At 41.8% G+C, this 26,543-nt stretch overlaps 2 protein-coding genes across 3 annotated transcripts in view; one reads left to right on the forward strand and one right to left on the reverse strand.

Annotated features, from left to right (window-relative positions):
• LOC130248335 (uncharacterized) overlaps positions 1 to 26,543 on the reverse strand; it is a 46,311-nt gene that overhangs the window by 16,129 nt on the left and 3,639 nt on the right. Inside the window, exon 2 of the mRNA XM_056482047.1 lies at positions 80 to 485. Coding sequence (XP_056338022.1) covers positions 80 to 485 — 406 coding nt within the window. The remainder of the gene's footprint in view (positions 1 to 79; positions 486 to 26,543) is intronic.
• CHD1L (chromodomain helicase DNA binding protein 1 like) lies at positions 353 to 24,991 on the forward strand. Of its 2 annotated transcripts, XM_056499614.1 has the most exons (23): positions 353 to 449; positions 2,032 to 2,144; positions 2,890 to 2,996; positions 4,239 to 4,353; positions 4,705 to 4,736; positions 6,781 to 6,862; positions 8,102 to 8,264; positions 8,772 to 8,927; positions 10,028 to 10,120; positions 10,559 to 10,655; positions 11,861 to 11,934; positions 13,029 to 13,139; positions 14,749 to 14,863; positions 15,278 to 15,431; positions 16,544 to 16,709; positions 17,996 to 18,141; positions 18,510 to 18,673; positions 19,251 to 19,459; positions 20,513 to 20,611; positions 21,360 to 21,430; positions 21,681 to 21,795; positions 22,038 to 22,146; positions 22,832 to 24,991. In XM_056499614.1, exons 1-23 carry the CDS (start codon positions 353 to 355, stop codon positions 22,908 to 22,910), a joined length of 2,667 nt encoding a protein of 888 aa, XP_056355589.1. In that variant the 3' UTR covers positions 22,911 to 24,991. The 2 variants fall into 2 exon arrangements, with proteins under 2 accessions (XP_056355589.1, XP_056355672.1); XM_056499697.1 differs by lacking the exons at positions 4,705 to 4,736; positions 6,781 to 6,862.

Here is a 26,543-nt window from a genome sequence, read left to right on the forward strand (position 1 = left end):
CGGAGAGAAGGCGAGAAGAGAGGTGAGCGCCGGCCCCACCGCCCCGCGCCCGCCACCCCCCGCCCGGCGCGGCGCTCACAGTGTCCCGGGGCGGGCCCGGCGGCCCGGCCTGGCGCGGCCTCCGGCGGTGCAGCACGGCCGCCGCGCTGCCTGTGTGCCGCCGCACGCAGAACAGGTAGGCGGCGACGGCCGCGGGCAGCAGCGACAGGAGCAGCAGCACCAACGGCGCCATCGCGGTGCTCCCTTCCCAGCGAGCCCTCCCGCTGCCGGGGCGGTGCTGCGGCTGGCCCCGCCCGCAGCCGGCCGCAGGCGGCGGGAACGGAGCGGTGCTGCGGCTGACTGGCGTCTCGCTATGTCTCGCTTCCTCCAGGCCCTCCGCCGCGCCGGCGGCGCTCGGGCCGGGGGTCCGGGCGTGCAGGAGGCGGACGTGCAGCGGTGGGGGCTGACAGGTCAGCGGGAAGCCCGGGGGAAGGGTCGGAGGGAGCCTTAGGGGTGTGGGTGCTGTCAGAGATGGCGGGAGGAGGCGGAGGGGCCCCGCGCTGCCTGGTGCTGCCCAGCTCATAGAATGGCTTGGGTTGGAAGGGCATCTTTAAGATTATCCAATTCCAACCCCCTGCTATGGGCAGGGACGCCTGCCTCTAGACCAGGTTGCCCAAAGCCCCATCCGACTTGGCCTTGAACACCTCCAGGGACGGGACATCTCAACTTCCCTGGGCATCCTGTTCCAATGGCTCACCATCCTCACAGTAATGACTTTTTTCCTAATATCTAATCTAATCTAATCTAAATATACTCTCAGTTTAAACACATTCCCTCTTGTCCTGTCACTTCAGGCTCCTGTAAATAATCTTGCCCCATCTTTCCTGTAAATTCCCTTCAGTTACTGAAAAGCCTCAATTAGGTCACCCTGAAGCCTTCTCTTTTCCAGCCTGGACAGCCCAAGTTCTCTCAGCTGTAGTTGTCTGGGCTCTGTACTAACAGAAAAATAAATGAAATGCAAATAAAGTATTTTTCGGGCCTTTCAAAGTGAGCTGCTGCACAGATGGCATTGCTGCCATGCTCTTCACTTTGTGTGAGCCTTCCCCAGATGCTGCAGTCCCTGTCCTTGGCTTTGTATTTAGGTGGGTGTTTGGGCAGGGCTGGCCTTAACCCCCTTGGTGCCTCAGACAGCTCTGTGCTTCAGGACACCATGGGTTGGCCTGTTTAGTAGCCTCTAAATGGTCTGATGTTGGGCATAAATTAAAGTGCTTTCCACTGCCTGGAGGGTGATATTAAAGGGGAACACCTGGGCAATCCATCCTGCCCGCACATATTTTCCTTAGCTGCTGGAAGTCCTCACCTCAGTTCCCAGGCTGGTTTGAGTCCTGTGGGCTGGTGAGTTACTTCTCGCACTCAATGTGCACATTTTCCCAGGGAGGGGAGGGCAGCAGTAGCACAATACATAGCACTTGAGTCCAAGTACAAGGAAAAGTCTTGGCAACTCCTTCGTGACTTGTTTTGTATTCATTTGGAGATATTGTGCCCCATAATAAGGATTGTAATGGTGGTAGTAGTCACAGTGGCCTATTGTGGAGGTCTGCCTTAGCTTTAAGTACAGAAAAGCTGGAAAGCATCTTGTTGAGAAATTATTATTATACAATAATAGATTGTGACAAACATTTCTGGTAGCCTGAAGCATGTCCCTGGCTCTAGTACTTATATATTGTAAAAAATGACTCAAGCTGAAAATTAAGCTGTCTAAAGGAATGCAAAGTACCAGCCTAATTATAGATCAGGTTCCTTGTACAGTCTGTTGCAATGACTCAGGACGTTTTTGAGTAAGTTTCTGAATATGGCTTAATTTAATGGAATTGCTATAACATTGGGGTCTTTGCTGTCCAGAAGGGTAAACCAGCTTCTGCTGAAGGCTGCTGTGCTTTTCCTGTAAGGCATGTTTGGCAAAGCCTGTTATGGGCAGGACCTGTTTCTAGTGTAGGTGTGTGTAGAGTGCATTGAGTGACTGTAAGTGTAACAAACCACTTTTATTCCCAGGCATAAAACTTCGTCCCTATCAATTAGAAGGTATAAACTGGCTGGTGCAATGCTATGAAGTCCAGCATGGCTGTATACTGGCTGATGAGATGGGCCTTGGGAAGACTTGTCAGGTGGGTCTTCTTCTTCTAGAAAATGATCTTTGCTTAAATTTTTTAGCCCAGTGTTTCTGCAAAATGAAAAAGAAAAAGCACCCTGATGATTACACCCCACCTCTTCAGAATTCCATACTCAAGTGAGAGGTCATTGTCTCTTTCAGTCCTTAACCACTTAAAACAAGTCCTGAGTTAAGTCCTGAGTAACTCTAAATAGGTTTCAGGGTTTTGTAAGAAGATGAGTGGCCACTTGATCCAAACACCTTAATGCATAATCCATATGTGCAGGGTTGAAGGCAAATACACAGCCAGTACAGGGAAAATAATGTCCTTTTGATGCACCTGCACCAAGGGGATTTTTGTGTTTGTCAAAACATGGATTAAAATTTATAGGTCTAATTTTTTCAGAGGTTTGTTGAATTTTTTTAAAAAGTTTTTCAGTGGGTTTAAGTTTTGTTGGAAAATTACTGTGCTTTTGATCAGCTGATTTTATTCAATAGATCTTAAATTACAAATAGTTTTAAAAGTGATGGTTTCTGACTGTGCAAGAAAGGCCTTTGGAAAGGGGCTTCATATATTGAGATTGTGTTTTAGAATCTAAGGCTTTGTATGTATCCCACTTCATATTCTGTTAACTCTGATCTGTGGTAATGAACCTATGGAAACTAGCTGCAAAGCTCAACAAGGAGACAGCTTATGTAGGATCAGTCTATTGGGTTGAACCCTACCCTTGTTATAAAAAAATACTTTCCTTACCTTTTAGACCATTTCTCTACTTCTTTATTTGACAAAAAAAATATCCAGCAAAGAGAGATTTCTGATACTTTGTCCTCTGTCAGTTCTGAGCAACTGGAAGGAAGAACTAGAGAGGTAAGTTGTCTGGTTTACTATATTATTGCTCAGACTTGAAATTGCAAAGTTTGCAAGTTGTCAGATTGCAAAGATGGTTTTCAAATATGCTCACTTCAACACCTTATTTTTATTCTTTCAAAGGGATAAAAAGTAAAAAGGGAAGCTGCTGCTAAACCAACAAATCAATGCAGAATATGCAGTCAATGCATAGTCTTTACAATGCTGTGGAATATATGAATCCTTCTATCCTATATTATTGGCTGACTTTCAGTCCAAATGCCTCCACTGGCCCCTTGCTTTTAATTGATTTGTAACCCTCCCTGCTCAGCCTCTCTTAGGCAAAATCTGCTGGAGACAGCCAGAAATCTTTCTAATGAAAGGTAAGACCCAAGTTGGGGAGCATGCTTACATATGCACACAAAGTACATCACACCTGTGCATGCAGCCCATCCTCACTGGGGTGACTGTGCTGATGGTGTATCTGCTGTACCCGAAATATCTACATTTGTGGTCTGTAGCCCATAGATTCCTTTTAAGAGGAATTCCTAGAAGTTAAAGGTTAGAACAAAAGTCTGTGTGGCTGGCAGCTGGTGCTGTCTCTCAGCATCTGAAGTCACGCAGGTTACATTTGGAAGTGAGCTGACCTGATTTGGATAGACTTAGGGTTGGAATAGTTGGGAGAAAGTGCATTCCTTCATGAATCAGCAGTGCAGCTTTCCAAAAGGAATGTTAAGTAAATAACATTTGTGGGATTAAATAACGAAATTTTTTATGATCCCAGCAATTGGAACTGGTTTCATCTTCTTTTTGATTGAGAGAATATATTTTTGAGGCCCTGACTTGGACCTCTTTGCAGAAGACATTTTTTTCTCTTTATTTTAGTATGATTCAGGCCAATTTTTTGGCCTCGTCTGAGCCAACTATATTCATTCACCTACTTCATATGAATTTTTTTTTAGTTCAGAATAGTAGTCAGGTCATAAGACTGGTTTTCAATCATCTGCCTTTGACTCTTACACCTAGAAGAATGCCAGTTTATTTAAGACTTGTCCAAACCAGAACCAGCAGCTGAAGTGCTAGCCTGGGCGAAAATTATGAAGGGGTGATATTCAAAAGCTCAGATCCAGACACATCTCACAGGAGTATAGGTTTTTTGGATAGAAATTCTAATTATCTGTGCAGTGACTATGTTTAATAATGGGGTCCAGGGTCATAAACACATGAAAATACTTAGCTTGGCTCACTTTCTCTTAACAACAGGTTTGGTCCAGGTCTTTCTTTCATAACATATGTAGGCAACAAGGAAGAGCGACCCAAGCTGCAGGAGAGTCTGAAAGAGGACTCTCACTTCTATGCATTCCTGACAACATATGAGGTACGTGATGTCTTTGTCACTTGAAAGGGGGGCTCAAGTTTTCCCTGCCTTTTTGATTCCTCTGTACACCCAGTTCATGCCTTGTCAGCCCACAAGTTTTCTCAGTTTTACCTTTCAAATTCTCTTCCCCTTTTTTCCTGGGTGGAGAGTGAGTGAAAGGATGTGTGGTGTTAAACCAGGACACGCTGAAGGTGTCATGTAGCTGTCATGTTTTTTTCCTCAGGTAGTAAGTGCCTTCATTCTACTCTGCTCCATTTCACCATAGTTTGCAAGCAGACAGAAAAATGTTCTGTTTCTTAACTGATGTATTTACTTAAATAATAAATCACAGTTCATTTTCTTTCACTGCAGATTTGCCTGAAAGATGCAGCATTTCTAAAGTCGTGAGTCTGGTTTTAATTTCTTCAAATTTTAGTCTGCATATCTGCCAACGATTTCTTAGGTGGATGTTTGTATGTGCAAGATTCTGTGTTGTTTCACGAGAGACAGGGATGTTCTTGGCTTATGTTTAGAACTTTTCCAATTTTCAGTCTTTAATGTCAGTTAAAATATATGTGAACTTCCCCCAAGGACAGTTTTCAAGCCAGTTAACTCAAAGCAATATGACACATAGTGACTTACAGCAGTACATTAAATATCAGTCTAGCAGAGGACATCCTCAAGAGCTTCAGGTTATAAAGGTATTACCTGCAAAAATCACTGAAACTGACCTGTGTTATAGCAGTAATAATGTGCTAATACCATGTCCTGAAGTTTATTGCCTGCAGTCAGAACTCTGGAGGACTTGTGAAGCATTAAGCCTTTTACAAAGACTGATTATTCAGCTGAAATTCAGCCTGTAGGAGGTACTGTTGTGGTCACGCAGAATTCCACAGGAGTCTGCAGTGGAAATGGGGAGGAATTTTTTAGCAGCTGTGCCACTGCCTTGCAATGGTGTTGTGACAAATGCTGAGGACAGCTTTACATAATAAATGGCTCAGTATCATTGTAGAAGCAGAAATCCAGTGGCCCTCACTGGCACAATTTTGTGTCTGTCAGGATTAGTCAGGCCCACAGTGGGCACCCTCCTGTCTTTCAGCAAAGCACCTGTCCTTGGCCATTGCTGGAAGTAGCACTGTGCTGCACATCACGGTAGAAACCAGGTCTAATGAAAGATTGACATGACTGTATTGTCCTTACAGTTTCATGTCTTGTTCTGCGTTGCTGCATATTATTCTATTTTAAAGTGTAGCCCAGGTATGTAGCACCCAGGGAGAACAAGTAGCCAGCCTTAGTATCACAGAAATGTCAGCTTCAGAGTAATTTCCTACTTCTAAAGCTAACAAATAACCTCAAAGCCACATCACTCAAACTTAGGGTTTTGCCCTTTAGTCTTCCTTCTGAAAAAAAGTGGTTGCTAATCATTTGTACCTTGTCCTGTGTGGGAGCATTTTGAGCACTTTGTAAAGGTGGGTTAGAGTTATCAGATGTCTCCCCACCACTGCTCTTTACAAGCAGTGTAACAGGACAAATGAGTTGAGCAAGAGCCATGCTCTAATTGAATAGATGAGGGATCAGAGTCTGCTCTGCACATGAGCTTCTGCAGTGCTTCACAATGCAGAGTCCTGCAATTCAGCTCTTGAGCTCATAGAGTAAGAGTAATGACATTTGATTGTTCTGGCAATGGAGAACCTCTGTGATATATCAGAGAGAGAAATCAAGGCAAACAAAAAGATTTTTTGGGAAGAATGTAGGTCATTGTTATTTCAGATACTGTATTCCACTGGGAAGAGAAGTGTGTGGGTGAGAAAAAGTGGAGGTTCATGCTTTCCCGCCCTGGAAATGACTCTGATGTGCAAGTTGAAACCCTAGAGATGAGGAGGCACAAACACTGTGGGTTGAGAAGATGTAGAGTTTCAGTTAAGCCTAGTGGATCTACTGGATTAGCAGTGATTCTGCAGTCTGCTTGAGGACACTTTGCATAGAGCTGTATGAACACAGAATAAGTTGGAGCTCCTGTCTTGGGTGATTTGCAAAAGCCTTGGGATCACTCTTCTGTCACTGCCTCATGGTAGTTGCTGGGTTTTTGCACAAGTGCTAGGGCCTAGTTTCATGTCTCTTTTCCAAATCAGAGACCTCCTAGAATGTTCAATGATACATGTTTATGTAATTTTTGTGATAGTAACAGGTGGAAAGAGAAGCAAGAAATTCAAGTGAATTATGTTAGTCTTGATTTCAGAAAAAACTCATCCAGACTGTAGTTAAAAACCTATGGCTCTTCAAAAACAGTACCTGTGAATTCCACTCCACTTTTGATGTTTGCTTGTTGTTCATGGAATGGGACTCCACCTCAATTTGAGCCAAGCAGAGCTACTACTTTGGTCTTTTTGTACTTAAATAAATGAATTTTCAGCCCCTAACTGAAGATGCTGTTTTTTGTTTATTCAGCTTTAGCTGGGCTGCCTTGGTTGTAGATGAAGCTCACAGACTGAAAAATCAAAATTCTCTGCTTTACAAGACACTTTCTGAGGTATAGTAACTCATCTATCTTCTAGTGTCTTAAGACTTTTCACTTTTCAGATTCTCTATTCCCAGAGCTTTAAGCTCTGAGCCATCACTCGTTTCCATCAGAGCTGGTGAACAAATTCCCATATTTAGTGGCAAAGAGATAAAGGCTTTGTTGGCTTTGCATGGCAGTGGGCAGTATTTAGAGCTTCCTTCTCATTCTGTGTCATGTTTAGGCTTGCCATGTTGGAGCAATTTGAAAGACTTGAAAAAGTAAAACAGCCAGACGTGGTGCTGAACCACTGCTGTGCTACTGCAGAAATAGAAGTCTGGCTGACCTAAGGAAAAGAGGCCATCTCCAGCTCTGGCAGGTTGAAGGAACCCTTGCCTAGCTCATGAGACCTCAAGTCTTGAACTCCTGACTTCCATTGTCCATTTAATGGAGCTACCCATGTTTACAGAAACTAGGAGAATTACTCCAGCTTCCAGAGCACCCTGCCAGAGCAGCACAAATGCCTAAGTGAAGGCTGCACTTCTTGTCATGGCAGTGAAACACCAGTGTTTGGTGTGTGCTGGCATCAGCCACAATGTACTACAATACACCTTGGAAAGTCAGGGGGTTTTGTTGAATTCCTGAAAGTCTTGCATATTCTGGACATATTGTCCATGATGTCTATAATTCAATGGCTTTGGTTATAATCACAAAATAAAATATGTGATTCACCTCATCTCTCTTTCTAACCTATTTTCTATTACCAAACTTGAGAGAAATTTGTATCTTTCCGAAGGTAAACATATTTCCCAAGTCTCTTTATGGGGATTACTGTAAGCAACATGGACCAGATAATGTTGCTGTTTGTCAGAGTTACCCAGCAAACAGAAATGGAACTTGGTCTGACGCAGTTTTATTTCACTGTCCTGTTCCAACTGCATTTTCCAGTTATCCCTCCTTATGTGACATTTAGTAAGTGTTAGACTGTAGACTGCATGGACCTGAGCATTTTAATGGAGTCAGTTTTGCACTTTGTTCTTATTTTGCTGACACTGAATTCCTTGCACTGGTGTCAGCCTAGTCAGTTGGCAGCTGTCTGACTGTCACACCACACCTCATGTTTGGATGGTTTTGGCAAATCTGCAGCATTCTGTGAGCAGTTCTGCACTGCCTCACATCTTTTAAGTTAAGCTTAAGAGTGCTGTTGGTGGACTTGTGTATTAAATAACTTTTCATTACAGATACTTTTTTTTATTGCTTTTTTTTTTTCAGTTCTCAATAGGCTTCAGCCTGCTACTCACAGGCACTCCAGTCCAGAATAGCCTCCAGGAACTGTACTCCTTACTCAGCCTTATTGAGCCTGACATCTTTCCTAGGGAACAAGTGAAAGAGTTTGTTGAGTATTACCAAGTTATTGAAAAGGAAAATGAGCCAGGTCAGTAATAAGCAACATTGTATTTCAGTCAGAGCCAGCTTTCATAGGAAACAACCATGTTGTGTCCTCTTTATTTGCTTTCTTTTAATGGTGACAAGCTTTAGAACAAAGCCACAAAAGCTAATGATTACTTTTAAGGCAAGAGCTATCTTAATGTAGCTCCTAAGTGTTGTAGGTATGCAGCTATGTTTTGGTTTCTCTCTTTGTAAAATGTGGCTTGAATGATTTCACTAATAGATGTGAGAGGCCTTTTACATTTCTTTTGAAAGTGTACCTCTGAATGTATTGTATGAATTCCTTACTTTTAACACAGTATTCTCTCTGGGGTTCTTTTTGTTCTTTTTTTTGTTTGGTTGTCTGGTTGTTTTTGGTTGGTTGGTTGGTTGGTTGGTTTTTTGCATATGTTTTTGTTGGCGGTGTTTTTTTGGGTTTTGGGTTTTTTGTTTGGTTGTTTTTTTGTTTTGTTTTGTTTGGGATTTTTTAAAATTTCTCCCTGCCTCTGCATAGCCAAAGAATTGCACAGTCTTCTGCAGCCATTTCTGCTTCGAAGAGTCAAATCTGAGGTGGCTGCAGAGCTGCCAAAGAAGGTGGAAGTGGTTCTGTACCATGGAATGTCAGCTCTGCAGAAGAAGTACTACAAGGCCATTTTGACAAAAGATCTAGGTAACTGGGCATTTTGAAGTCTATAAATTATTTTTAAAACCAAATCTAATTCCTGTTGTACATGCAAACTAATTCCTGTTGTACATACATGCTCTGTTGTAAAGAAGCAGAAGTTACTTTGGTTTGCAGAATATGTACAGAATAAATATGCCAAATTTGGGCTGCTTAATTTTTGCTTAATTGGTTTTAGTTTGTGGCAAAATAAGAGACATGTATTGATCTATTGCTCAGGTATTGCGTGCTAGGAAGGGTCAACTTGAGGATCTGCTTTGGGCCAGTCTCAAAGTAATTAATTAAAAATACTTATCACAAGGTAAGCCAGCTCTATTGCATGTTTTTGTATTTAAACAAAAGGATGGTACAAGAAATTATGGTACAACAAATCTGTGGTTATCTACAAATTTTGTAATAGTAGCACAGATGCCATAAAGCAACTTTCAGCCTACTGGATGCAGATAGGAGTTTTTTGGGAAACTGCAGGTTTATGTAAACAATGCAACCACTACCATCATGTGGTCTGTGAGTGTGTATTTGACGCAGGGAGATTAAAACTGGAGAGTTGGAGATCCCTTGCTCTTCTAGGGCTTTCTAGCACTTTGCATGGACATCACCTGGAAATCCAAAACTTCATCTTCCACTGTAGTCAGCATATGTGCATGCATTTTTTTTTTTTTTGTTCCTCACAAAAATGCAACTTTTCTTAATGTTCTGGTTGCCTGTGCTGTGTATTTTTTTGGAAAATGTAAATGAACTGTACCAAATTTCTTTCACTTATTTAGATGATTCACTTTCAGAAAAATTACAGTAATCTTTTCCAGGGAGTATAGAAAGTTCAGTGAGTCTGACAAGGCAAAGCAGTGCTTATCAGGGTCTTATTTCTAAAATCTTGTCCAAAAAGTGTGATGGAACTTTTTTTTTGGTCCATGAAAGTAAATGTATTAGTCTTGAGATGGGAAATTCAAATCCAGATGTGATACACAGAAATACACCAGTACTAAAGCACTTCAGAGCAGTGCTTAGTACCAAGAAATTCCCAGTAACAGCCATTAATGGAGCATGGGCTTCCCTGCTCTGTTCTTTTTCTCTGCTCTGTGTTCCAGATGCATTTGAAAATGAAACAGGAAGGAAGGTTACACTCCAGAATGTCTTAATTCAGCTTCGGAAGTGTGTTGCCCACCCATACCTCTTCAATGGTAGGAAAGCAGTGTTCTCTTTTGAAACAGAAAAAATAACTTTCTTGATTTACACAGTGTTTTTTTTATAATTAGTGTGATGCTTAGAAGAAGCAAGTAATAAACACTCCTGTACTTGAATCAGTAACAGCTGTGAGTTTGTGACCAGTTCCAACACATGACAGTTTGTCAATAATGACAAATAAAGTAGGAGACTGTGTGAAGTCTGAGTATCTAACTGCAGCTTTCTATTTCTATGTCTTCTTTCATCTAAACAAAGAAATCACAGTTCTTTATGAACTACTGAGGGTGTCATTTAGAGATAGAGAAGGACCATCACTTCTCAAGCAAGAATCATGTGGCTCTGCTCAGCAAAAGAGACAGTGCTGACTGAGATTGACCACAGAATTGTTATTTCTGTAGTATTAACTCTGCTTTTGAAACTCCTTTCTGTTCCAGGTGTTGAGCCAGAACCCTTTGAGATTGGAGACCACATTGTTGAAGCCAGTGGCAAGATGTGTTTGTTGGATAAACTCCTTTCTTTCTTATATGCTGGGTATGTCATATTGGGATGGGGTTGACATAGGGAGAAAAAGTAAACTGGGAAAGCAAACTACTTCATTTAGCCATAGATTGAGCAGTTATTCATCACAACACAAGCACTGACCTATTTATTGCACATTACTCACTATCTGAAAGAAGTAAAAAAAGCTGTATTGGAGATGGTAGAGGAATCTTGAACATTTTTGTAGATTCCTTTTAAGCATTTCTCAGAGCTCTTGACTAAACTCTCTCACATGCTTTCATATTTGCCATATTTGAGAACCTGGGACAATAACCATGTGACTTAGTATTCAGCATATCTGCTTTACTTGTGTGTTTCCTAAGAGTGGTTTCCAATGCCTCAGTTGAGTTCCTTTGTGCTAGCATGCGTTTGTTAGCCTAGGAGGCACAATCCATGGCAAATGTGAAAAAGAAAAGCCCAAGAATAAAATAAAACTTCGGAAGTTTTGTGTTGTGCTCTGGTAAGTTCAGAACCTGGAATCCAAAGAGCAAAGGACAGAGCTTCAACAGCCCTTGTGAAGTTCTAATGTGATTTTGTTGTCTTTGTGCTGCTGTGTAGCACCTTGTGAGTGGCTACCTCTACACTAAATGTCTTTGCTGCAGTATCAGCCGTTTGCAAATTCTGGACTTGAAGATGTCTGTGTTCTGCTCTAGGGTGAAGTCTGGTTTAAACAGAGCACTGTCTGAGGCCTGGGGCTGGGAGGGAGGAGAATTTATTTGTAACACACCTTTGTAGGTAGAGCTTGATCTTTGAGGGTCATTTGCTGGAGAAGGAAATGTTCTGCTGTCACAGAGATGCTAATAGTTCATTTTCCCAGTATTTCAGATGCATTGTAGTGTGTGATTTGAGAGCAGTCACGTGGTGAAGAAGACCTTGTCATGCTAGGCTGAAGCTAAGGGTCTTTTTAGACAGGCTACTCACCAGCCTGTATCCAGCCAACAGCAGAGCTGTGCCACCTGTTACTTCTCTGTGACTCCACGGTCTGGACAGGGCAAATGATGATGGCAGATAAAACTTAACTGATTACATTTAAATGTGGAGCTGAAAATGTGGTGAGGGAACAGGTGTGATTCTGGGAGGTCTTATTGTGTAACAGGGACTAATAATGACTGGTTAAGCTATTGTGAACCCCCAGCACACTGTGAAATGCTGTCACAGTATGCTGAGGATCACAGGGTTTCATGTTCTTCTTGCAGTGGCCACCGTGTGTTGCTCTTTTCTCAGATGACTCAACTGCTCGATATCCTGCAGGACTACTTGGACTACAGAGGTATATTCTGCACACTTTGATAGGAGAGGGCTTATCCTAATGATCCCTGCCAGATATTGTTCCTCTTATTTTGATTGATCTGCCTGGGATGGAGAAAGCAATGTGATAAAGTTATTTTGGTTATTAGTAGATAGGGACCATATTCCTGCAGCAGTTCTGTGAGTTGGAGGGTCTTCAGTTCAGTTCTTTGCTATTACCAGCTTCCTGAAATAAGCTGGCAGTTAAGTCTTGTTCTTCAAAGTAGCTTCATCTTTTGTGCCTTGATGTAATGGAGCTAACCAATGGCAAGGTAGCAATATTTCATTTCAATTCAACTATGTTTGATTGTGTACCTATGTCCTGAAGTAATTGCAGTAAAGGCACTAGGCTTGCTCTAGCTTCACTTTGTCCAGAACAAAACATAGACTGAGGCACAGTTATACCAGGAAATTAATTTATGATTAAAACAGCTGTTGACAGTGGGGCCCCAACATGTCTCTGAGGGCAGGTTGGATCAGACCATTTTTGGCACAGTAAGCAATGTGTTCCTGGGACATTTTCTTTTGTTTCAATCCACGTGGCTCTATGCCTACTTAGGATTTGCCATGAAAGAGGCTTTTGTTTGGTGTTTATGGTTTTGGACAACTGAAAATGCAGGATAAAGCCAAATGTAGTGCTGTATTCCATACTGCTTGCTCACAGCAAAGCACACTCTGAAGGTCATGGGAGTTTGGATAAAGAGGATCTGATGGTTGTGGGGCCAGCAGTCAGCATAGCATAGTCTGAAATGGGACTGTATGCTAATGTTCTTTTACTTGGGCTCTGAATTTTCCTGTTGTGTTTCTAAGCAGTAAATTAAATGCTGAGAGTTTCTGCTTCAGACTCAGCTAAATTACTCTTTACCAACAGTCAATCTGGAAGTCAGGGTCATTACCTCAGTTTATATGAGGTTTAACTGGGAAAAAATGAAGGAGTTGAAGGCAATAAAATGAGAAGCAAGTTAGGAGGACTTGGCACAAAAAGATTCAGGACAGCAGTGAGACAATAGAGAATGAGTTAAGAGAGTAAGACCAAAGGCAAAATTTCAGCAACATTCACACTGTTTGTTTGGAAAGGTTACAGCTATGAGCGGCTAGATGGCTCTGTCAGGGGTGAGGAGAGACACCTTGCCATCAAGAACTTTGGTCAACAGCCCATCTTTATCTTCCTGTTAAGCACCAGAGCAGGTACGTAAGGAGAGACAAACAACCAATCTTGCTTCTGCACTCTTTATTTTATTCTCTCTGGCAAAGTTTCAAGGAATTCTGAATCCTGCAGAGCCTGCTCGTGTGGGGGAGTTTTGAGGAAGACAGGACACATTCCTGAACTTGGGTCTCTCATCTAGGACTCTGATTTCTGTGCTTTAATTTTGGCAGCTGATGCCAAGATCCTTTTCACATTGCACCCTTTTGAGTTTATTTTATTCCAAGTTCTATAATGCCTGTCTCTGTGCCACTTTGCACTTAAGGACTCTCACTACCATTTTATTTCTGCAAGCATCAGACTTTAGGCAGGAACAGACTTCCTTTAAGTAAGCTGGTAGAATTGCTTCTCGAGTTTCCTGAACATGGATGTGCTCTTTAGCTGGCAGACAGACTGAAACGAGAACCTTTTACTGTCCTGAGGCTGCAGAGAATACCTTGGGACTGCCATCTGTGCTGCTTCCTCTCTTCACTCCCTGGGCAAATCTGTGTCTTCTAAAGAGTTTCAAAACCTCCCTGTCTCTCTGTTCGAACAAGCACAGAGCCAGGCTTCTGCTTGTCTCCAGAGGAGGAATCCACACTGCTTGGGCTCAAACATCAACCTGGAACCAAGTCTTCCTTTGGGCTTCTGGTTAGACTTGTCTTGGTGAGCCTGCACCTCAGTGCACAGAGGGGACCACACAGGGATAGTGAAGGGAAGACCCTAATACTGGGTGTGTGTCAGGAGTATGTGTGTCTCTCACGACAGTGCCTGAGCTCTCATGCTATCCTCTCGTGCCTCTCCCTCCCATGCCAGCCAGACTTAGGGTCATTTTTTACTTCACACTGCTATGTCTGGCCAAAGCATCTTATATTCAGCTGGGAGCAGATGTGCTAACAGTATTGCCATTGCTGCTATATTATGGACAGAGATTTTCAGATGCATGACTGTCTCCACTTGCAGGGATGTTCTCATTATTGGGAAGGTGTCTTGTCATGAGCTAGGATAAATGTAAAGCAGCAGGCTGTCCCTTCTTTAACTATGTGGTCACTGTAGAGGTATTTTAAAATATAAAATTAACTGGATTTTTTAAACTTCTAATTTCATGAGATCCCAAGTTCTAACCTCAAAACCTGTAAGTCATATAAACACGTGGGCTCTGGTTATTGTATAGTTTGGCTTGGTGTTTTCCACTGTTTCAGTGGTGTATTTACAACTCTTTGTGCTGCAGCCAAGTCATGACTTGGGCAGTCCCTTGTGGCTTCAGAGAAGCCAGTCCTTGCTGAGATAATCTGCCTGCCAGCAGAAGAATTATGTCTATGTTCATCAGTCTTGACAATCAGTCCCTTTTGCATTGGTTCACTCACACTCTATGTTTTTTGATTATATTGAACTGTACATCTTTTATGGACTGTTACAGAAAGCTGGAAGCTGGAAATGGAAGACTTACCCATATATTTAGATCCTTATGAAACTTAGCTTTGAGTTTGAGAGATGGATTGGATTAGATGCAGTTGATCAGATCTGACAGAACTTTGCACAGCATAAATTCTCCAGCTGCTCCTTTATTTTCTATTGGTGACATATTTTATGACCGCCTTCTTTTGTTTGTAGGTGGAGTTGGCATGAATCTGACAGCAGCAGATACAGTTATTTTTACTGATAGTGATTTTAACCCACAAAATGACATGCAAGCAATAGCAAGAGCTCACCGGATTGGGCAGCACAAGTGAGAAATTTCACTACTTGGGGTTGATTGCTGACTCTCTTGGCCTTTCAGTATTGCTTTCCCCTTCCATAGGCAAAGGAAGGTTAAAGTACAAGGATAGGTTGAAGATCAAAGGGGAGCAAAGAGGATTTTGTGCCTCATTTTCCAGCTACAGCCTCATACAGTCTTGTCCTTGTCATGTATCCTGGGTGGGAACTTTGTAAATTTGGAGTAGGAGATGGAGGGTGGAGGTTTGCCTGCACTTCTGCAGTGAGCATTTCTCTGTGTCAAGCAGAATTGTATCAGCATCACATTTCTGCAGATTATTTTTGCTCATTTTGTTCTTGCCTTCTTTACCGACCAAAGGAGTGGGTGAGGGGATAGTATGCACCTTATAACAAAGTAAGTAGTAAGAATTTTCTTAAACTTTTCAAGGCCTGTAAAAATTATCCGTTTGATTGGGCGAGATACAATTGAAGAAATAATCTATCGGAGAGCTGCCTCGAAGCTCCGGCTGACCAATGCCATTGTAGAAGGGGGGCAGTTTGCTCTGGGAGCACCCAAGCCTCAGGGAACAGCAGAGTTACAGGTAAACCAGAGTATATCCTCAATTTGACTCCAGTAACCACCTTAGAAATGAAATGTTTCTGTGTTTATATCGGATTTGAACCTCTGCAAACAGTTGTGCATTGACATGGCAGCTTTTGTATGTAGGAAGCAAAATTACATCCCAGGTCCAGACATCTGATGTTTGAAGACAGTTGTTGCGATGTTTGAAGACAGTTGTTGCAATTTTTGAAGTGTTATGGAAAAAGGTCTATTGTCTTGGAGAAAAGGGGAAGACAGAACCTTTCTTTGTCTGACTCATCTTTTAACTATAATTAGTGACAATTATAAGAAGTGGAAGCTGACTCATTGTTTCTAGAACTGATCTGTCGCTGATGCTTTTCTCTCACAAACAGAGCTGATAAGAAGTCAGGTGATAGTCAGCTTTTGGTTGTTAGTCTGAAACTCAGTCAACCTTCTTCTGGTCTCTTGGCAAATACAGTGTCTCAGGAGTCAGGGCATGATTTATAATTCTGATCTGAAAGCTGAGGTTTGTGTTGAGAACTTGGCTTCAAAACATCAAGCATAGTGACATTTAAGTGAATATATGCCCTGTGTGCAGCTAAACCTAGGAGAGTGTATCCTAGTGTACTAGGATTTCGTGGATCCTTTCCCCCTCTGCCTACCCTCCCTGCTCCATTTGTATGTATCTCAGTAATTATAGTTTCTATGGGAGAAGTAGAACTGAGCCCATAGGAAATTCCATGCTGATATTTTTCTCCCCCTGGATTTTTATGGTATTTAGGCTTTTGTTTTAAAGGGGTTGAGGGCAAAAGCAAGCTTGGCTTTTCTGGCTATGAAAAAAGCTGCTTGAATGCATTCAGTACAGTGCTATTTTGTTATTTAGCCCTGAAGAAAAACGACTGTTCAAGTCTGGATGAGTTATGATTGAGAGAGATATGTTGTTGGGGCTTGTCCCGTCAGGTGTTGGGAGAATGGGGCGTGTTAAACAATAAGTATTTTGACAGGCAGCCTTACAGCTTAGCTTCCTCCACTCATACATCCTTTGCATTTATGCCTGAGAAGCTCGAGACACTGGGATTGACATGGAATTAGAGGATAATAATATTGAACTTCCCCTTCTCTTTGTTAAAGCTGAGTGAAATCTTGAAATTTGGCCTGGATAAATTGCTCTCTTCTGAGGGAAGTACTACACAGGATGTGGAACTAGAAAACATCCTTGGAGAGACAAAAGGAGGGCAGTGGATAATGGACACTCTGCTGCCACAAAAGGAAGAGAATGAAGAGGAGGATACAGAGAGTAAGTTAAGAATTTAAATATGTGTCACTTGAGTGCTGGTAGAGAAGGTAGGGTCCCAGGTAGGGGTGCTATTTTTTTTCAGGCAAGAAGAAGAAAAGCAGAATTGTAATTAAGTTACTTGGATTTTGTTTGTGGCCTATCCACAGACTTTACTTCTGAGTCTTTATTGATATATTTTGTTATTATGTCCTTATTTGCCTGTTTGTAAGATAATGTTAACAATATTTGCTCAGTTTTGGTGGCTGAGAGTTTAATTCCTTTTCATATTTTAATAGCTCAGATGGAAATTGCTGAGAAATGGGGAAATATTCATATTGTAGCTACTGCTTTTCCCACAGAGAACCATTAAGACAGATCTTAAGTTTTGGAGATGTAATAGTAGCTTAAGGAAATGCTGTGTAGCAGGTGTTTCAATTTTTATCTCCAAATAAAAGATTATTGGCTATGAAAATCCAAAAGGTGAGATAAGAAATGCAGAGTCATGGTTTCTATAGAACTAAAACAAACCTACTCTGTCTTCAAAATTCTGCTTTCAAGCCCAAATGTCACACAACTGTGGTTAGTTTTTCATAGCCCCATACTATATGAAAATAAATTCTAAGGATACTTCCCTCTTCCAATACCTTCTTTCCCAGAGAAAGGCTGAATTTTTGTCCGGGTACACAGTAGCATAGATTTGTGACTGAAGCTGAAATGGGTCTCTGCAGGAAAGTTATTGTTCATTCAGCAGCAGTTGCCAGCAATGAGTAATTATTTGCTGAGAGTTAGCAAAGAGTGGTATTTTCTGGTGATGACTTAAAAGAGAGGCAGTGGTACCACACTGTGTAATAGATATAGGGAAAATAACTCACATGATGAGCAGCAACCCTGGGCTGCCAGAGTTCTGTGCTTTAATTTCATTTGGGAAGTCAGAAGCAAAAATTTGCTGTCCCTTTTCAAGAGCTGCCTGTAAGTACATAGCAGAGCTGAATGAATTCTCCACTGACAGAGATTGAATGACCAAACAGAGCAGCGATGAAAGCACAATTTAAAATAATTAATCAACTGAAATAGAAAAAAAACTTCCTTGCCAATCTAAATATCTTAAAAGCTTTTATCAGAGGAAGCAAATCTTGATTCTCTTGTTTTAACATTATATTGACTCTGGTCATACCAAAACTTTCAAGAGTGAAATCTTTCTTTGCTGAGGATGTCACAGAAAAGCCAGATTTTTTTTGATCTTACTGTACATCTTAGATGTTAGTAGGTTTTAGCTCCTTTTCACACTGCTAAATTATTTTTTAAAGATCACATGTACGTCTATGAAGGCAAAGATTATTCAAAAGAACCCAGCAGAGAAGACAAAAAAACATTTGATCAGCTTTTGGATCTTCAGAAAGCATTGATTGAAGAGACCAGTAAGGAAGGGAGAGCTCTCCGGAACAAAGCAAACGTAAGACAGATGTGACAAGGAGCAGGATGCTCTTTCTATTGCTTGTGGAAAATGAAACTTGGCAGTTTTCTCTTTTTACCTACAGCTTGCAGAAGGCATGTTAAAAGATTTGGATGTCAGTGTACTAAAGCTGGCTCTGGAATCAGGGCTTGATGATTCAGCAGTTCTGCTAACTGATCTGAGATATTCTGTACAGGATACTTCTATAAACTCAGGTCACAAAACTATGTATTATGTGACAATTGAGATCTGATGATTAAAACTTGTGGACAAGTAAACAAATGGGAAAGGAATGTAGATTAAGGAGGGTATCAGACATGTCTTTAAGATGAACGGTTTGTTTCTGTGATACCTCTTTCTTTCTCTAGACCCTTCTCACAGGCCTTCGGGAACAGTCGGCCAGGAGGAAGCACCTGCTGAGTGAAGAGGAACTGGAGGCTCGGAAGAAGAAGCGCCAAGAAGCAGCAGCAAAGAGAGCAAGGCTCATGGAGGAAAAGAAGGCAGCAAAAGCAGAGGCAGAACTCAAGAAAAAGTATGGTTTGTATTGAATCTACTACTTGTAAACTGATGTCTGTTGCACTGTACTCTTGGAATGTGTCTGATGGAAATAATACATTCAAATTGCGTAACATGGGGATGTGAAAGTGGAAAAATGGAAAGTCCTTAGCAATGCTCTTTCCTCCTGAATACCCTGCCTGACTTGACTTTAATTCACAGGGAATGGCCCGAATTAGAGTCCCATGTCTGACTGTACAATCAATGAGCGTTTTGGGAGAAGCTTTCTGAAATGTCACAGTTGGCCCCTATAAATTGGTCTGACATGTGTGACTCTGGCACATCTTAACTTTCTCCTTCTTGTTTCCCTGGTGTTCTTCCTTTTCACGACTCCCAGGTAACTCCTTGCCGTTTCTTATGTGCTCACTTTTCCATGCCTGCAATTGGCTTATCACATTGACATGTGACTTTGGTAGGCATTGTTCTGGCCTAAAATGTGGAGGGAGCAGAGGGAGTGCAGATCTAGGTCTCCTGTGCTTCACTGCAATGATTTAAACCAAGCTGTGTGCCCCTACCTTTGATTTTCATTGAACATCCTCTTCTCTTGGTTTCAGGATGGCCTGGTGGGAGGCCAATCATTACACATCTACCTGCCTTCCTTCAGAGGAAAGTGGCTCTGAGGAAGAGTTTGAGGGAGATGAGTTGGGGCAGAATGTGGATTTAGATTGCAAAGATGGAGACCAGAACTATATCAAATACGTCATGGGAGATGTAACCCACCCCCAAGCAGAAGAGGAAGATGCCATCATCGTCCATTGCCTAGGTGGGACTTGTGAACAACAGGAGTACTGATGGGTGGGGTGAACAAGGGAGCTGTATTGTCCCTAACGATGTAACAGTTTCTGATTCTGAAATAATTTGGATTTGAGTCTGACTTAATCTCAGGTGGTGCAGAGGCAATACAGCCTCTACTCCAGCATGTATAACCCACATAAGTACTAGCAAAGTGTGCAAGGGTCTTTGCATGCCCACTCTGGATTTATGGGTAAACCTCTTCAAAGGTGCTTGTAGGGCTTGAAATTTCATATTTGTGGCTAAATTATGTCAGTTCCTGAGAGCAGGGCCTTTTGTTTATCCCATAGAAATTGTAGGGATCAAACTGAGATACTGAAATTCATCTTTTTCTGACTGGCAGAGAGAAGACAGACATTTCCAGAGGCTGAGGTCAGAGTTTCTTGGTGGCTGTTTGTCAGCACAGACAGTACAGAGGGTCTATACTAGTCTCCTGATTGAAGGCTCTCTTTTAAGACATTAAAGCTGAGGGAGAGAAAGTCACATTACAAAGTTCCTCCTGAAGCAGTGTTGGAGCTGCTCTCTGTCCAGGGCTACAGCAGAACATCATCATCTGCTTTGGCTTTTGTTACACTCTTCACGAAAGCTCATGTTTGAAATACAAATGCCAAGTAGAAGTGAAAGACTTCAGGTATCAAACACCTGGTGTGGGAAGCCCAAGGCACCCACCAGTCTGGGGACATACTACGTGCAAGCTCTGTAGTGTGTACCACCTGTATGTATGTGAGGATACTGTCAGGTTTATATGCTCAGTGCTGTGGTTAGTGCTTGTTTCAGCACTCTCAGTGGACAGTTTGGAATTTTTCTGCAGAGTTTTTCAGGGAACTGTGATAAGTTTGTTTTTTTCCACGGCTGAGGTGTATCCTTTGGCATAGTCCCTTGAACAGTGGTTGACTTAAGCTTGCATGTAGTTTCCATATCTGGTTTTGATAATCGTTCATTGCCTGTGTACAGAGCAGGTACCTTTCCTGCACGAGTGGTCTCAACCTCACTTCTAAAAGGAATCTAACTTATTTCATTCTAGATGACTCTGGCCACTGGGGAAGGGGTGGTTTATTCACTGCTCTAGAGGCTCGTTCTGATCAGCCAAGGAAAATATATGAGATGGCAGGAAAGATGAAAGGTAAGAGATTAAAATAGGACCTGAGGCCAAGATACTTGAAAGAGGTAAAATGACACTGACTGCAGGAGGGAAGTGCCTGGATACCTCGATACTCATGTGTTTTTCTGTGGATATGTGCATCCCTAGCTCTGAAAGTAGTACTTCATTGAATGCTTTGACTTTGCTTGTTTGGAGTGTGAGAACTCTGTGTAGGGGCTGATCATTCCGATCCATTCTGCAAGTCATAAAAAAGAGGGAAAGAACTCCAAACTTGTACATTATTCACAGAATGTTTTTCACTAAATAGGACAGAGGACTGCATCTTCTGTCAAAGTGCTTTCAAGAAGGATGAAAGACACCACCTCAGGCACCATTCAGCTGAGCCTTTGCTTCCGTTCAAGCACTAATCTTTTCCTGAGCATATATTAACAGTTTTGAGATACCTGCAGCTGGTTAGGAATGGACATCTTGCTATAAGATGGACCTGTTGATCTTTCTAATTTCCTGGGAGTTGCTTTCTTCTCATTTCAGTGTCTCTCTTTCCATTTGTTGTCTTTAACTGGGATGTGTGTGTGTGACTGTGTGGCTCAGGGGGGAAAATGTTTGTCTTGTTTCCCTGAGCAAAGGATCTGACTGCTGAAACCATCATGAGGAGATAAGAGTCTCAGAGAATAATACAGAATGTGACAGTGAAGTCACTGGTTCATTGACTGCTTGTTTACTCTTCAGGACTGATTTTTTATTGTTGTTTATTCTTTTTTCTGGGCAGACCTGGAGTTAGGAGGAACCCTGCTATTCCCCATTGATGATAAAATATCCAGGAAAAAAGGACAAGATTTGGTGAGAATGCTCTTTTCTGTTTTGCTCTATCCATATGTTCTTGAAGCTGTGTGAAATGAGCCTTATGTCTTCTTCATAATAATGGCACTGATTACTGAACATGGCTAAGTTGCAGTTAAATATTAGAGATAATGAGTTCTTTTCTTCATTTATTAAAGCTAAAAGCTAGTAATGCAGTTTTACAGCACTGTCACTGTGTTTCTTAGTCTGCATATAGATTCTATTTCAATATTTTTTGTTTTCTCCTTAGCTGGCCTTGATTGTAGCTCAGCACCGGGATCGGTCCAATAACTTGTCTGGCATTAAGCTGTTAGCTTTGGAAAAGGGCCTGAAGAAGATTTATTTAGCAGCCAAGAAAAGAAATGGTAAGTTTCTGTGCAGTATAACAGCAAATCCATACATGTGTGGTTGCACCTAAAGATGATGACCAATTTCCACCGCTCTACTATTTTTTTTTCTGAAGTGAATTGAGATCTCCATAGCAGATAGATTGCTCAAAAGTATTTCTTCTGTTCTTTGTTGGGTAGCTTGAAGTCTTTTTCTAGATTGCTTTCTTTATGTGTATCTTCTGCTGAAGAGTGTGCTCTCTCTGTTCCCTCCTTCTCAGCAACAGTGCATCTTCCACGGATTGGGTATGCAACAAAAGGCTTCAACTGGTATGGCACTGAGCGGCTCATCCGAAAGCACCTGGCAGCTCGGGGTGTGCCCACTCTTATGTATCCTTCTGCAGCGTGTCTCATTCTGTTCTCCATGTAGTACTGAAATGATCCTGTAAATATCTTGGTAAATGCAAAGCAAGGAAGTAAGGCTAGGCACAGATGCCCCAGTTCAGCTGAAAAACCTGGTTTCTCTCACTTTGCTGTCAGCATCCAGCATTTCTGCAGCATCCAGGTACTCATTTCACACTGAAGACTTAGAATTTTAGGTGATAATGACAGATAAGTGTGATTCAGCATGCCTGTCAGAATTTGTCAGAACCAGGTGCTAGTCTTCTGTTGACAGCACGGACTTACCTGTATATGCCACATCTGTAGGGAACGTGATTGGAATTTCAGATTAATGGAAGTGACTCATAAAGCAGCAAAAGTGAGAATATAAAAAAACATTACAATATTCCAAACAGGTGACAGCCTGCTTCCTTGGCTGAACATGATGAAAGTTGGTATGTTAGGACAGGCTTAAGAAGGTTTTCCCCTTCCAGGAATGTTACAGGGAGGTTCTGTTTTGTCACTTCTGTTGGAAGACATGCATTTGCTGTCAGCAATTCTGTGAAACCAAAAACCTGAAACAAAGACAAAAAGTATTCAGAGCATTCTGGCTCTCTTCCTCGGTAAATCTGTTAGTGGACATATTGTCTGGTATTTGTTGACACTTGACAGCATTTCCTTGACATTTTATTAGATACTACTTCTCTAGGAATAAAGGTTCTTCCTCTGCTTCACAGCCATATTCATCTTCAACAACAGTCTCAAAGCCATGAAGATGCAGTAATTTCACCAAGAACATGCACAAAAAGTGACCATCACTCAGGCAATCCATGTGCATTCACATGGGTGAAACATGGGTTGCACAGCCATTATTCACACCTGTACCTCTGTGCTGCGACTGGCCCCAACATTTGCATGTTGTCAGTGGCTGTGGAGTGGAATGAGACTCTCCCTGGCTTCAGAGTCCAAAGAGGAAGGATCTTGGCTCAATCCCAGATCTCTTTTGGAGATGGAAAATTTAAACTTTTAACTGATGGTCCATTGTTATCCCTTACATTAGGTTATTGTTAGGTCTTGGAATACAGTATTGTTTAGCTGTATTTCCCTGCCCCCTCCCTCCCTCTCAAATTTCATACCTTATCTCATTATACCTCTTTTCAATCAGCTTTTGTGTAGTTACCTGGCATTCTGTCTATATGTCCACATATAACTCAGCAGAAAGGAACCTGTCAGCTGTATGACAACCACACAGGATAAACTGTTTAACTCTTCTGATTTCTCAGAAATCCATTTTGCTTACATTTATTCAAATATAAAATTTAGCTACCTAATCATGTGGTTATAGAGTAACAAAATGCTGACAAGTATCCTTGGCAAAGGTGTGCAAGGCTGCCAAAATTTGAGACTGACTGTAAATGATACCTTTACTTCTCCCACAACTCTTATTTTATTACACAGCTTTTTGTTGCAGCTGTAGGGCAAAACCAGCTCCTTATTGCTGTCTAAAAAACTGTGAAAGGTTCCATGACCCTTTGATTCACTTTTTTTAGGGCAGAGTTTTTGATGTTGGTTATGCTGTACTTTAAGAGAACTTTCCTGTTTTTCACACTGTTGGCACTATTCTTAGCCAACATATTTTTAGGGTGTTTTTGTATAACCAGGCAGTAGTAGCTCTCCTAGTAAGTGCTGTGACCAGGGAGACTGTGAGGTGCCAAACTTAATTCAAAGTTCACCTTCCAATTGGAAATCACCCCACAAGTGGTGGAAAGTATGTCCCTAAATATCTCATTGCCAACATACATCTCACTGGCTGCATTTACACTGCCCTGGTGGGCATCAGGTTATTTAATAATTCCAGGCCTGCCATGGCTCATCATATTGACTGGGGTGTTCCACTCAAGGAGAAGCACTCCTGAGCTGGATACTCTGTCATTCACTTCTGGCTGTAGCAGACAACCCCATGGGATTTGTAACCTCCTTTGACCCTACTGCAGCTGAGGGCAGTCAGTGCTGCACAGCACCTCTGTGGGTAAGACCTTTCTTGCAGCTGTTCCCAGGAACACCTCCCCTCTGCATTTGGCAAAGTGCCTGCAGGATCAGAGTCTTACTGTGAGGACTGGGAGGGGTGAGAGGTGGTGAGTGGATGTACCTTGTTTTCCCCAGGCTCTCAAACTGGCCCTCTTCCAGCAGGCCAGCTGGTGGCACTGTTAATCAGCTGCAGCAGCTCACAGTGCTTCTCCAGCCTGGAAAAACTCTCCCTCTTTCCCAGAATTAAAAGAACAATAACACTTTTTTCTTTGGCAGCTTGACTCACAATTTCAGTCTTCAGACTCAAGGCTCTGTTTCTCCACCTCTTCTTTTTCCTGCATGTTTATTGCGCTTCGTTAAAAGCTTTCCCAGGTATTCCAGTGTGTGCAGTCTCAGCTTCACACACATCTATGGGCTTATGGCCAACAGCTGCACATAAACAGAGGATTTGTCCTGTGGCTGGGTCCCCCAGAACAGACTGAAGTAGTGTGTCTGCTCCCACTACGGCCAGCTATGCCTTTTTTAGGCCTCATGCTTTCCTTTGTTTCAGCCTCTGTCCTGTGCCCCCCGTGCAGATACGATTGACTAGAGTTATAATGGAGAGGAGGGCTGACTGTTAATATTCCTTACCCCTTAACGTATACAGGGAGCTCAGAGGTACCTGTTACACAGAGGAAAGGCCATAGTATGTAACAGAATTCTAGCCCTCTTACTCAGGGGCAAGTAAATAAATCAGGGTCTTTTCCTCTCTCATCCTTTTTAACTGTACAGATGAAATCTATCTAATTTTCTTCTCTTTAAATATACTTAGGAAATGCTTCTAGAATGTGGGGACTTTGTTGTGGGTTTTTTGCTTGCTTTTTTTTTAACAATATTCTTTAGTATTCTTTAAATCTGTTGAACCCAAAGAACAGCTCTACCTCTGTCTGCTTTGAAATGAAAGTGGGATTTCAACTGAATCCTGAATTGGGTTTTACGGAATCTCAGCCAAGTGAAATTTTTCTAATGTTTCTACCCACCACCATTTCTCTTTATTTGGGCAGAAATAATGTATTTCAGATAATTAATTCCATAAAGGGCTCAGCAGCTTTTATACAAGTTGCTATACAAAATAAATGTGTCATGCAGTTTCTTCAGCTGCACAGTGCTATGCATTTTCCCTTTCTAAATAGCAACCACACCAAAAGGGAAGGAAGTAGTTATTTTGTAGTCATGTCCCTCTGGCCTCTCTCTCTTTTCCAAACAAGATTGTTTTGCAGCAGAAGAACTGGAAAGTGCCACCTTGTATATTTCTGTCATTGCACATTTACTTAAACTTTTGATATAAGCTGCTGGCGTGAGGCCAGCAGCTGAGAGCACGATCATCCACAGCTCAGATTGGCTGTACAAGCAGTTTCATCAGATAGGACCTATGAAGTGACATCCAATCTCCGGAAAAAACTTTGCACCCCATGCTGGAGGCTCCAGCTGATGCTTTATAAGAGCAGGCTATAATTCTGAGTGACATTTATACTTATGCTGGTTCAGCTCATGCTTGTGTTTCTTGACAAAGCACTGCCTCTGATTCTCAGGGCATTATGCACACAAATTTTGTCTTTAGTGGCCTGTAACTTGAGAATGATCTTTCCCTTCTGCTCAGGAAGTAGTAAAAACAATACCAACCTCAGAAATTAATCAGGTTTTATGGACATTGTAGATATGTGATTTTGTCACTGAATTTTGTCAGAGACTAAAATTATCCGCATATGTCACTGTGTGTTGGGGACAGTGGAGCCTTGATTTTGAGGAAGGAAGAAGAAGGTTTCCAAGGTGATGAAGAAAATCTCAACCTCAAATATCTTAACAAAATTCAACCTCAATGTCTTAACAAAAATATTCTATGTGTGTATCTCCTAACAAAGCAGAATCTGACCCACAAAAGTGATCAATAGAAAAATATAAGGATAAGGAGATTGATTCATTTAAAAATAAGTGAAGCCAAGGTCTCCTGGAGGAACAAGAAAAACAAACTTTTGAGCTGACAGATGACTTAAAAGTGTAACATACATGTCAAGTTGTGTGAAAATTCCAACCACTTTACAATACATAATTCTGGAAGAGAAAGTGCAAACCTTTATTCAGATGTTTTCAGTGAATAGCAGTGTTGCTCATGTACTGTGATCAGCAAATCAAAGTGTAAGAGAGAATGATTCAAAGCCCTAATGGATTTCCCATAACAAAGGATAATGTCCATATTTCAGAAAGTGCCTCATCTCTCACTGGTTTTCTGTCTGACTCATGCTTTTCACAGTGAAAAGTCCAAGTCTGAGGAATGCAGTAGATGGATTAGTGGAATTACATATGAGTATCTTCTCTAGAACAAAGACCTCTGTATCATT

The sequence above is a fragment of the Oenanthe melanoleuca genome, chromosome 1 (genome assembly GCF_029582105.1).
Source record: "Oenanthe melanoleuca isolate GR-GAL-2019-014 chromosome 1, OMel1.0, whole genome shotgun sequence".
NCBI classification, from domain to species: domain Eukaryota; kingdom Metazoa; phylum Chordata; class Aves; order Passeriformes; family Muscicapidae; genus Oenanthe; species Oenanthe melanoleuca.